This window comes from Podarcis filfolensis (assembly GCF_964270895.1).
Source record: "Podarcis filfolensis genome assembly, chromosome: 1".
Lineage (NCBI taxonomy): Eukaryota > Metazoa > Chordata > Lepidosauria > Squamata > Lacertidae > Podarcis > Podarcis filfolensis.
The window spans coordinates 56,196,535-56,209,568 of NC_139604.1; the positions used below are offsets into that span (position 1 = coordinate 56,196,535).

The 13,034-nt window shown below is 42.5% G+C and overlaps 1 protein-coding gene across 4 annotated transcripts; it reads left to right on the forward strand.

Annotated features, from left to right (window-relative positions):
- The first annotated feature begins 721 nt into the window (after positions 1 to 721).
- On the forward strand, positions 722 to 10,512 carry LOC310762038 (membrane-spanning 4-domains subfamily A member 12-like). 4 transcript variants are annotated; one of them, XM_083612472.1, is made up of 7 exons: positions 722 to 882; positions 3,173 to 3,399; positions 4,378 to 4,500; positions 5,828 to 5,884; positions 6,248 to 6,376; positions 8,251 to 8,358; positions 9,959 to 10,512. In XM_083612472.1, the coding sequence occupies exons 1-7, from the start codon at positions 759 to 761 to the stop codon at positions 10,049 to 10,051; spliced, it is 861 nt and encodes a 286-aa protein (XP_083468598.1). In that variant the 5' UTR covers positions 722 to 758; the 3' UTR covers positions 10,052 to 10,512. The 4 variants fall into 4 exon arrangements, with proteins under 4 accessions (XP_083468598.1, XP_083468600.1, XP_083468599.1 ...); XM_083612474.1 differs by lacking the exon at positions 722 to 882 and adding an exon at positions 2,259 to 2,482 and having other exon boundaries at positions 3,120 to 3,399; XM_083612473.1 differs by lacking the exon at positions 722 to 882 and adding an exon at positions 2,259 to 2,451 and having other exon boundaries at positions 3,120 to 3,399.
- Positions 10,513 to 13,034: the final 2,522 nt, after the last annotated feature.

Here is a 13,034-nt window from a genome sequence, read left to right on the forward strand (position 1 = left end):
TGCCTTCCCATTTTTAGAGTATAGATTATTACACACTCTATCACTCTCTATCAAGGTTTTATTGGAGCAAAGGAGGTAGACACATTCCCCCAGCCCTCAAAATTTTTGAAGCCAAAGACTTCTCACAAATCTGTTATGGTGCACAAATATGGGAAACTCTTCAAAAAAACAAATGTGGAAATTCTCCAGAATAAATATCTTACTGCTATTTTTGAGCTCTCCAAAGGGAACTGAGTCTTCCATGCTTTGTTTGGAAGGTGGTCTTTGTTCTGTGAAGGCTGGAGTATGTATTGTTGCCCTTCGATATTGCATAGTCTTCAACTGCCCTGAAAATGCTGGAACTCTAACGAAAACCCTTAAGCCATTATTGTTTCTCATTTTGTCACACAGAGGTCTGAATTCCCAAGGGGTCTTCACTTCAGTACAGCATTTCAACGTGTTGCTGGAAGTTCTGATCTGTGCTTCACTCTGACACATTCTACCCCATTCAATATGGTAGCACTGCCTGTTATGAAAACAAGATCTGGGTCACTTGAATGCCCCCAAGAAAGTCTTCCACCATTCCCCCATACCTCAGTCAGTGGGTCCCCTATAAATAAAGCGGTGGGTGAGAGAGTGAAGGGGTTGGGGCCTTTCATAAGACTGCTGTCTGGCTGCAAGGGGCACTGAGGGGTTGTGGGTACTGACTAGCAGTCATTACGGTTGCTTGGTTCTGGCTTGCTTTGTTCAGCCGCTGCATCTGCAGTGAAAGCTGAAGGATGTCCGAAGTTCCATCGTCGAGTGCCGAGGTGGTGACCCTGTGGGAGAAAGTGGCTGTGCTGGAGGCAGAGCTAGGCACCTGCCAGAGCCATCTGAACTGGGAGAAGAAGCTATGCCTCAAAGGTCAGGGGGATAAGGCCCATTTTAGTAATTTCTGCTTTCAATGAGATGCTGAGTCTTAACATTAGAGCGGTCCCATCTTGGAATCAAGAAATGCTTCAAGTTATTGAGCGAATACGGCCACTCTTTGGACATTCTGAATTCGTTAGGCTTTGAGATGGCATTTCACCACATGAAATCTCACATTTCAAAGCATGGTTTTTATGCTGATCACACTTCTGCCTGGCTGTCTAAATGTGCCACTTTGTATGCCAAGCTTCCCATTTAGACTCCGTGCCCACACAAAGTAACCAACATCACAAATATCAAATGAAGAAAAGACTTTGCAGCTCTGCGGCTTCAGTCAATCCACTCTGCCATAGTTGAAGGACACTGTTGCTATGAAGAGAGAGTTTGCTCATATCGAGGAAATGTGCCTGAAGACTTACCCAAAGCCTTAGTGGTTTGCCTTAATCTACATAAATTTAAGAGCAGTCTTGTTTAAAGATTTAAATCTCCAAATAGACAGATCAATTGGATACTTAATTAACTTTTTATCAGGGGATGAGTCCCCTATACCTCTAAAAAAAGTGACCTGTTTTGCCTTTAGAGCAGCAATTTTAAGGAGAAACATTTGTGGAGATGATAAGTTCTTCAGGGGAGCAAACTCTTTTCTGAGCAAATGTTTGGTTTAAATAATTATTTTAACTGTGTAATGTATTCTTTTCTATGTTCATTCTGTTTTATGTATTTTTCTTTTTTATAATGGCTTCAGCTAGACAAAATAAAGTACAATGGTACCTCAGGTTACATACGCTTCAGGTTACATACTCCACTAACCTAGAAATATTACCTCGGGTTAAGAACTTTGCTTCAGGATGAGAACAGAAATCATGCTCTGACGGCGTGGCGGCAGCAGGAGGCCCCATTAGCTAAAGTGGTGCTTCAGGTTAAGAACAGTTTCAGGTTAAGAACGGACCTCCGGAACGAATTAAGTACTTAACCTGAGGTACCACTGTAATAATAATAATAGTGATGATGATTTTTAAATTGTTGCAACTCACCCTGGACCTGCTGCTGAAGGGCAGGTAAAAATTATAATAAGAACATCAGCAAAATGAGGGAAATATATTTAAAAAGTGTTTTTGAAGGTATGCCATGTGTAACATTAGATCTGAATAATGGCTGACTTCATTTACTATAACTATCTGTAGTTACAAATTGAAGATTACAGCAATATCAGGCTTATTGCAATATTAGGCTTATTGCACTAATGCAAGTTTGCAAATACTTGGTTGGTTGGATAAACCACATCCTAAAAAGAGTAACTTGAAACAACTCCATTCTACTTCCTATTTTCCAACAATAAGCACTGTTTTCATTGTCGCTTTGTAGAGAGATTATCAGGCTGAGAACAAGCATATCAGGGAGTGTAATGTGCTTAGATGTGAGCTAAGGTATTTGGGGAGAGTAGTTAATCTGATCCAAGGCTCAGATCTGAAAGACTTGAAGGAATAACCAAGTGCTTCTGAGCACGTGCAGAGGGATTTCCCTTCACTGCTGAATAACCAGAACCTTTTCAAAGAACTGAAGGTACATCTGACCTTATTGGAGTTTGTGGAAGGTTTGAATTTTATACTACTTTTGTGTGTTTACTAGAGTTGGTCCTAACAGTGCTGGATAAGTATTTAATGGTCTGCTTCTAGCAGCAAAACCTTTTGGGCTGACCCTGATTCTCATATTATGGAAAGGTGTTGGGCCAGCCTTGTTAACAGTCAAGAGTTTTGCTATGGGTTTCAGATTTCAAGAGCAGACTCTCTCACTGAAGTCAGAACTGCGTACTGCACTAGAGATTATGGTGAAAACACCTCTCATCTTGACTCCAGCTCTACACAGCTAGAAGACTGGAAGCTAAGGTTGATGTCTTAACAGACTCCATGATCAATAATGATGTGCAATGTCACAAACTGTGCTTTCTTATGACTCCATGTACCCACAAATTTCCTTGGTCCATCTGCCTAAATCCAGATGTGGAGGGTGAAATGTAGATACCCTATGGGTTTTTTTGATCCTGCATTGACTTATGAAATGTTGATGGTCCTAATGAAAGATTATCTCTATCCAAAAATTTTAAGTCATTGGCTCTGCAGGCATCACTTTTATAAGCTATAGGATTGTGAGGCTTATCATGGCAAGGGTGTTATTTTTGTTTGCCAATTGCCTTAACTAAAGGGTACTGCTGTGTCCCTTTAATATTTTAGGAAATTGAGGCTGAAATTTTCATCCCCCACCCCAAATGGGTTGCATTTTGCAGACATCTCAGCTATGGCAACAGATCCAGTGATCAAGTCTAATGGAACAGTAGTGTTGATTCCCTCTGATGGTGCCATCCAAGCAGGTGAGGAATTCCCTGGACTTCAACCAGCAGGGACAGTGCAATGTATAGAAAATGTAGGCCAACAGCCTGGAGGTTCCAACAACGAACAGATTCAAGAAGATTTGTTGAAGAAACTCCATAAAATAGAGATCAAGACTCTGGGGGTAAGTTTCTTTGATATGTTCAGGTCCATGGAATGGTGGTACTTTCCTGCCAAGAGTGTAGGAAGGACTAAATTGATTCACGGGGGTATCTTACCAGGGGACTACCAGACAAAGATTCAACCAGATTATCCTCTGGTCCAATGTGACTTTGTTAGTGATATTTCAATACTTTCGGCCCTCACTGACTGACTGGCCAACTGACTCACACATACAGAGGAGCAGTGAAATTTTCAGGGTAACTCCTGATGAGATTGTGTTCTGAAAACTGATAGTCCAAGGCACCCATTATATTCACCATGTGAAAGTTGTATCTATTGAGTTTTCTAGGCCAAGAGAGAGCTGGAGTTGATAGAAAGAACATCTGGAGGTTTCTCGTATCTCTCTTGTTATCTGTCTTTATGCCTCTTCTTAGCAGGAGTGGAGAAGGAGAAGAGCAGAGCAAATCTTCAATCCCATGGTAGAGTTGCCGTATTTCAAAAAGTGAAAATCCAAAGCTTTTTTTGGCAAAGTTTTTTGAGGGCCGAATCTGGACGTATGGCAGCCCTGTCCCATGGACACTTACTTACTCAGCAGTAGGGATTTCCAGTGGCTGCCCCAGGCTTCAGAAACTTCTTACATGTTGGCATCCAGAAATCCACCACAATCACACCTTTTTGGAAAGCTGTTTTAAGCAGCTTTTAGAGGGGATTTCTTACTTTTCCTTTTTTTTATTAATAAAATGTGCTTCAGAGCAAGTGTGGTTAAATTGTGGTTCTTGAGAGGCTGTTGGACCCCAATTCCTACCATACTTGACCATGGACCATGGGGGCTGATGGGCGTTGGGGACCAGCAATATCTGAAGGGCAGCAGAATTTTTATAGAATACTCGGGAGTTTCAAGGATGTTGTTTTGTTCTCTCACAGTTGATGTACTCTTGTTTTAATATGTAAGCCACCTTGGAGGGGAATGTTTGATCTTGTCTGTACTTTTTTCTCACAGGCCATCCAGGTCATGCTGGGACTGATCTACATTAGCTTGGGGACAATTGTAATTGTTCATTTTCGACGATACTACAAACTTTTCACTTCTATTACAGGCTATCCATTCTGGAGTGGAATATTTGTAAGTATTACTTGCCTTTGAGAATGAAGTTTGTTTCGGTGCCCATGGTTCTGTGACTTTAAACCTTGAGGAAGAGATCCAGATTAGAATGGCTATTCAGCATTTGGCTTTTTGGGTGCAGATGCCTAACAGCAGGGAAAATAAGCCACTGTCACCCTCTGCTTTATTTCTGCAAAATGGAATTGCCATAGAATTATTATGAAGTGAAAGGAAAGGAAATAATGTGTCATGCCCTGAGTTCTAAAAAAATAACAACAGAAAAGCATGTATACGTTATATACAAGTTCTCATCTGTCTTCAGAGGTGATTCAGTTAACGATTTGCCCATAAGGGAGAAGAATGACCGCTCCCCACATCAAATGGGGGGCACATTTTGTGTGGTCATATGCAGACCCCACCGATCCCATGCGGCTCCCGGCAGTACAGCCTGGATTCACCCCCCCCCCAGCTGGACACCTGGAGGTAGCCGCCTACCTCTGCCAGTTAACCAGTCCCAGCTGGGGAGGCGTTGCCAGGAGAGAGTTGGCCAGGTAAGGGGAGGGACCGCCCTGCCCCCACCCACTATTGTGGGTGGAACTTACCTGGGAGTTTTCAGTTGGCTCCAGAGCTTCTCCCACCCTGCCCTCCCTCAGTTAAGGCTTCTTTTGCAGGTTAACCTCTTCTTCACAGGTACGCAGGCACTGCTAAGTTATGGTCGGTGTTGAAGGGCTGGAAAGGAATTTTCCTGCATTGGCAGGTTTTGCCTTCCCCGTATCAAAATGTCTCAACTTTGGCGGTTTCAGGCCTTGGGCGGAATCCTTTAGTCTATCTTCCCTAAATGAGGGGGGCATGAAATGGTGACCCCCCCTGTGGTGGCGATCCCAGGGTTCCCCATTAAAGGGGTTGTTTTGAGGGGAGGCATAGGCCATACACCAATAAGTTGTCATTGCTCTCCCCTGCTATGGTGGTGAAATGGAGGGCAGGCTCTCTGCTTGAACAGACGTTCTCCAGAGCCAGCCCAATCCCCACACATTCTGGATAATGCTGATGTTCCCCGGATCCCTGGCCAGGGGAGGGGTAAACACCCAATGCCTAAGCCAAGGTCTCCCTACATTTGAAGCTTTAAGAAAGTTGTGGCAAAATTTTAATGCCATAACATGTTGTCTTGAGTCATTATTCCACTTGGTTGTCGCCCCGGGTTGGGGGGTCTCCGCCTGTACGCATGATATACTATCACCTGACATCACTCCCATTATGCCATAGTACTATGTAGTTGGAAGTAGATAGTTGTTCCTGGAATTTTAAGTGAATTGCAGCAAAATGCATTTTCTTTTTTTCTTTTGAATAGTTCATTTTTTCTGGATCACTGTCTGTGGCAGCTGAGAAATACCCAAACAAAGCCTTGGTGAGATGTAGAATGTTTTCTTTTTCTCCTTCCCTTCTTCTCCATCCTAACTCTTGATTCCATGAACCTTTATCCCAAGGGGGTGGGGTGTGGGGTAGGGTATTGGGAATCTGGCAACATGGGACAGACACTTTATTCCCTGGACACCAGGTTACTTATGAGACAGAAGGGTCTATTGGCTTGGCCTTTGCTGCTCTGCAGTGTGAACTAGATAATGTCCACAGAGGAATAGTGCAGCTCACCAGCAAATCAGGTTAGGAATCAAGGGTAGAGGGGGTGGTGAATTTAAGGCAGTAAAGTTTTTTGTTGGTAAACTCATTCTCTCTCTCTCTCTCTCTCTCTCTCTCTCTCTCTCTTTCTCAGGTTATGTCCAGTGTGAGAATGAACATCACAAGTGCTATAATGGCCACAATTGGCATCATTCTCTATGCAATGGAGATAGATATAAATAATAAAAGAGATTATAGTGATTCTGAAGGCTTTTTTCTGCAGGTAAGTTAACAAGCAAATACAAGTATGAAAACATTGACTTTACAGGCAACATCCATGAATGAGAGCGTGTGTCAATGGGAAAGACTCATGCACCTACCTTGAGCTTCGCTTCCTGTTTTCAAAGCACAAGTTCCTACAGCAAAGGAGACCAGCCATTGCTTGGTTTGAAACACAGCTTGTCTCTGAGGCAGTGGGGAATACTGTGGAGAAAACAGCAAGTAAAGTTGAAACTGCCCGTGTGGTTCTTTTGACCTTGCATGTCCTTTCTTTGCATTTTGGGTTGTGCCTTTAGAAATGTGGAATTCTGGCAAACTTGTGAGTCTGGGAGAAATTTCTGCACTTTCAGCACATCAGATATTTGTTCCATTTCAGCAAAGAGTCAATGGATTAACTTATAGGTAAAGGAAAAGGTACCCCCTGACTGTTAAGTCCAGTCGCAGACGACTCTGGGGTTGCGCGCTCATCTCGCTCTATAGGCTGAGGGAGCCGGCGTTTGTCTGCAGACAGCTTCCGGGTCATGTGGCCAGCATGACTAAGCTGCTTCTGGCGAACCAGAGCAGCACACAGAAACGCCGTTTATCTTCCCGCTGGAGTGGTACCTATTTATCTACTTGCACTTTGACGTGCTTTCGAACTGCTAGGTTGGCAGGAGCAGGGACCGAGCAACGAGAGCTTACCCCGTCACGGGGATTCGAACCGCCCACCTTCTGATCAGCAAGCCCTAGGCTCTGTGGTTTAACCCACAGCGCTAGCTACGTTATTTGGCACTTCAGTGCCTCCTTCATTGAGTGCAACTCCAGTTCTCAGAACCATCCTAACATCACATTGTTGAATGCCATTGTTGGGTGCCTTGGTATATTAAAGCCATGTTTTCTTGCATTTATTAGTCTATAATACCTGATACTTTTCAGTGTAACCCCAACTGTGTTTGATGGAGCATAGATCTCCAAACCAACTACTGTAATGGGATTCAAAGGCACCTCTTGAATGGGCCATTGCTCAGGCATTTGTCACCTTTGTGCAAGGGATGTGGGACAGGTTTGGCCAAGGTGTGGCCTTCCAGATGTCCTTGGACTCCAATTCCCATCAGCCCCACTCTGCATGCCCAACAGTAAAGCTGTGAGAGAAGATGTCATCCAGCAATATCCAGTGGACCAAGGTTAGCCAACCCAATACAGCTGAAGGATGGCAAAGATGTACGCAATGAAGACTACTACCAACATTGTTAGTAGGGGGTGAAGGAAAGAATCATGTACACTAGTGTTCACATGCCATTTCAACAGAGAATGCAATTGTGCTTGTCCTCCAAAGCTGTGATGGACTCCTTCCATTTAATCTAATTCTGACATAATGGTGTGACGTGTGTAGTTCGCTACGCTGTTCTGCAGGATGCTAGTCATCGGCAGGCCCTTGGGTTTTAAAAGCATTTGAGTCAAATGCCAAGGGAGGGTTGCTATGCACATGGGCTCCTTAGATTGCTCTTGCCTTTAGTGGATCCATAACACAGTCAAACCTCAGTTGTCAAGTCTGAGGTTTGACTGTACAGCTGATTTAGCAATGTAGTACAATGCAATACAATGTGATGCAGTGTAAAATGAATTAACAAGAATGTGTCATATTCCAGATTAAGAGCCTTCACGTGTTTTTAGCTTCACGTGTGTGTTCCAAGTATAGCAGACTATCAAATCTTGTCAGGTGTGCATTTGCCGCTTTAATCAAACAGATCACATTGGTCACCACCTCACTGTCCCCAACTGTTCCCAAGCTGCTTTTTAAGAGTACGTTGTAGGGCAGGACGTAATTCGATGCTACAACTGGACAAATTTGTAGGAGGGACAAGTGCATAATGCAATTCATGGTTCTCTGCTGCGTAGTCTGCAGGTACTGCTCTTGCTGTCCTTCTCCTCCTGCTCACCATGCTGGAGTTTGCCATCACTGTTTCCTTAGCACATCTTGGGATGAAGGCAGCCAGCAACGACATGGTAAGCATTTCAATATCCTTTTTTTCAAGTTTTAAGAGAAACATTCTTAAAAGTCCAAGGAGAAGATGGTACGGAGAATATATTTATTTGTGGATATGAATAGCCTCCTTCAATCTATAGGGGTATTCCATCATAGATGCTGGGTCTGGATCCTGAGTCTATTGCAGCCTAGAACAGCTTTCTTCAACACTGGGCCCCCAGATGTTGTTGAACTTTGACTCTCATCATCCATGACCACAGGCTATTTTGAGGACATTTTGTGTCTTGTTCAAGCAACTCATTTATTCTGCACTTATTTCTCATTTCCCACGAGTAGACGGCAAGTCTTCTCTCAAGGTTACCCTTCTTGTTCATAAGATTATAGTTTCTCCTCAACCGAAATCAACAATTTTGTACATGGGGAGGTGTGATTCTCTATGAGAAGATGCGTTCATTTCAGTTTTGATTTCTGAATCAGTCCCCATTAGGTGTGGGAGAGAAGTTTGGTTTCGTTCATATTTTAATGTGAACCTTCCTAACTCACACTTCATGAAAGCCCTGGGCTGCAGTGGTATTTTTCTAGAAAAAGAGGTGCCGGAACTCACCATGAACGGCAACCTTGTCCTTTTATAATGACAATAGTGCCCACCTGAGAGGTGCTATTCTTCAAAATTTGTAGATCTCTAAGTGTTATGTAGTTCTCCTACCAAAATAATGTGAATATTAATGGGATGTGCATATGAAAAGGCATATGAAAATTATATATAAACATGCATTATATGAGCGCTAATTGCTTGCAAAAATGTTCTTATAAGGGTAAATGCACAATAAAATGCTGAGGGCCATTTTAAAACAAACTGGTACCTCGTGTGGAAATGTGCAGGGACAGCCAACATGGTGCCTCAGATATTTTTGGACTCCACATCAACCTGATTATTGGTCATGTTTGCTGGGACTGATGGGAGTTGGAGCTCCTGGTCCAGTGTAACCAGAATTGGTTCTCCAGTCTTTTCTAGTGCTACTACCTGTAATATTTCTAACTGGATTGAATCTAAGACCTTCTCTAGATTCAAAATATGTGTGGTACCACTGACCCCCTCTTTTTAGCAATTAGGAACTATGTTGTAACCTCAGTCAGACCCTAGATGCTGTAAAAATGATGCATAACTTAATTATTAGGACACAAAGCATCACTTAATTATTCGGACACATATCATCACAATTGCCTTCCAGTCATGCCATAACATAGTTTAAAAAATTGTTCAACATAATCAAGCCGGCTCAGGCCCTTAGCAGTAAAAATCCTTTGGCTTATTCCAACATGTTGGGTCATTCAGTCATAAAAGAAGGGAGACCAGTAAGAGTTCTAATACACTGGAAGAAATAAGGGAAATTGTTTTAATAAATATTGCTGTGATGAATATTGCAGTGATGAATATTGCAGGAAATGATGCTAGGATGAAAACAAAGATGATAACAATGAATAAATTTCATATGTATTATTTTACTGTTGTTAGCCACTCTGAGCCCGGCTTCAGCTGGGGAGGGCGGGATATAAATAAAAATTTATTTACTATTATTATTATTATTATATAGTAAATTAATTTTGTGTGTCTCTCAGGCCACAACTGTATCGCCATCCCCTGTCTTCAAACAAGATGTAAGTCCCACTGAAGGAAATCCTGATCCTCCAGCCAATAACAACAATGCATAGTCTTCCCTCAAACCCTTGTGAAGAGGCTAAGAGAGAGGTTTTCATTCCTATCTCACTAGCAACCCAGCAATATCAAAAATACAACAATTTCCTAACATTCTTTGTCATCTGCCCATCTAGGCTATGTGCTGTGGCTGCAACTTTGGTATAGGATATTGACAGGGAGAGTAGAACTCCCGAATGGAAGGCACAGGCCCCTGAACCCCGACTTGGGTTCTGCTTACTTCAGGACAGCCATATCCTTCCCTTCTCTCTTTCACTTTACTTTTAGTGCACGGCTGTGGCAAATGGCTGCACCTACCCTTCAGGCTTTCGGATTGTTTGGGATCCTTTTATTCTCCTAATTAAGGTCTGTGTGCTGTATGATTTGCTGCATGCTTAAATTTGTAACCTTGCTATCTGAAGTAGCATCCATATACTAATGTCACTTTCATTTCATGTAATAAACCAATCTTCCTTTATTCCTCTGATGTGTGAACGCCTTATTGGGCATAAGATCAAGGGCAGAAATACCTGTTCATAATGCACACACGTTTTAACCCCAGCAAAAGATTCTAAGCCGCTTGGAAATGTGGTGGACACACATGTGGGTTCAGATGTATACCTCATAAAGGTATAAAGGGACCCCTGACTGTTAGGTCTAGTCACGGACGACTCTGGGGTTGCGGCACTCATCTTCCTTTATTGGCCAAGGGAGCTGGCGTACAGCTTCTGGGTCATGTGGCCAGCAGGACTAAGCCGCTTCTGGTGAACCAGAGCAGCACACAGAAACGCCGTTTACCTTCCTGCTGGAGCGGTACCTATTTATCTACTTGCACTTTGTGCTTTCAAACTGCTAGGTTGGCAGGAGCAGGGACCGAGCAATGGGAGCTCACCCCATCGCGGGGTTTCGAACCGCCAACCTTCTGATTGGCAAGCCCTAGGCTCTGTGGTTTAACCCACAGTACCACCCGTGTCCCATAGTGACATGTAAAAACTTCTTTTCTGTGTTTAGGGAACAATCCCTTCCAGAACATGTGAAGTGCAAAATAGTAAAAGAGGATATGCTATTGAAGACAGCAGCTATTACTGTTTAGAACTGTTTACTAAAAGCTACGATAATTATTTTTAGTCATTCCGTTTCTAATCTGCTTTATATTTTTAAGGGAGGGGGAATCTCAAAGTGGTTTACAACCTGTATTAAAACATCAAATAAAACAATCCAGAACAAAACATGACAGAAAAAGTCAAATATGAGTATACATTTGAAGTAACATAATTAACAGGAACCTAAAATGTTGTCATAAAGACTTCAAAGTAAAACATTACAAAGGTCAACTACAGAAGGCACATATAACACCAGAAGAAACATTACTAGATATGATATGCATAGCAGCAGATGTCTAGAAACAGTAAAAGAACTTCCTTATGTTGCAATATTGTACAAAGTATATCTACTGCATAGCTTATCTCTCCCTCATCCCCATCCCTTGATAAACATGAAGGACACCTTGGGTCAAAATCTAAACTCCAAGTCCTACCCTTGGACTGGGGGTTTTCCACAGGAAATTGGTGTGTTTCCTGAATTGTTTGTTTTCACTCTTCAGCTTTCTCCAGCCAGTGAATAATAAAGTGTCTGTGTACTGTCTTCCTGTACTGGGCTGAAAACACGTATAAGCAGCAGGATGTTCTGTTATTTGTGGGTTATCTGTGAAACTGAGAAACAAACACAAATGTTCAAATTAGCAGGCAAGCACATTACACAATCTGCTTATTTTCAAAGGTATCCTAGGAACTGTTTCTGTTTCTACGACTGAATGAACAATTAACCGATACAATACAATCACATGGGCTATGTTCTGGGGATGGCTTGTAAAGGCAGAAAGGTCAACCCAGCACAAGCAGCCTTACCTTTTTGGAGCCATGCACCAAACAGGCCTTGTCCCTCCCCACCCCCAAGCTTATCAGGTTCTGGGATGCTCTTTGAGATTTTGTGGGGTCATTTAAGTTCCTGTGAGATCTTGTGAGAGCATCCCAGAGCCTGGTAAGCAAGGGAGAGACTTTAAAAGCTCTTACCGTGCCAGGAAAACCTGTGCAAAATAGCTTTAATTTGTGTGATTGATTTAATTTAATTTGTATGATTTAATTCAACCTGTATGATTAATTTAATTTAATTTTTGTGATTATGCCTTTAATTTGTGTGATTTCAACCAGACAGCCTTCAATTGCATAAAGTTGAAATTGCAAATGTTAAATGCACATAAGTTGCGATTTTACTGTACAAGTTATACGAAACAGTCAACTGAGGCATTTTCCATCAAAGAGCAACTCTGAACACAGAACATTGAGTAATAGGCATGTTCAAGTTTTTATCCAAGCACACAAATACTCCAAGAGAAGACAGGGGCAGTCCCCCCCCCCCAAACCAAGTCCTTAAGAAAATTCAGCAGCATTTAGCACGAATTTCGGGGTATTCAGTTTTGCCCAATTTAAACATTTTTGCAAAGCGCAACTTCCCCAAATACAAAGCATTTGTGTATGCTTTCACTAATTTATGGGGGGGGGGTTTCACACCTTACACCAGTACATGCATTTTGTACACATTACGTGACTGGAGAACTGCATTACAAATTTCAGAGACGCACATATTTCAAAGTTTCAGATCTCATGCTGTTTTGGAAAAGGCAGATTAGGTAGATTTGCCTATATATGCAAAGTGAACCACATTTCTACCTCATCACTGCCAATCATACTTTGCAACGATGATACTATAGCCGAGGCAGCTTCACCTTTCCCCCCCCCCCCAGGTTTTGTTTAGGGCATCAATGGGTTAACCTGTCTTTCGGCTATGCTATAATATAGTCTCAGAAATAAACTATGCTGTCCCCTTGGCAAAGTGTGATGTCTCCTCCCACCTACAAAGATATTACCCTCCATTAACCTAGGACATCTGCTGGTTAAGTCTGATGCTGATTACTTCCTGGTGAGATTTCTGGCACACTGA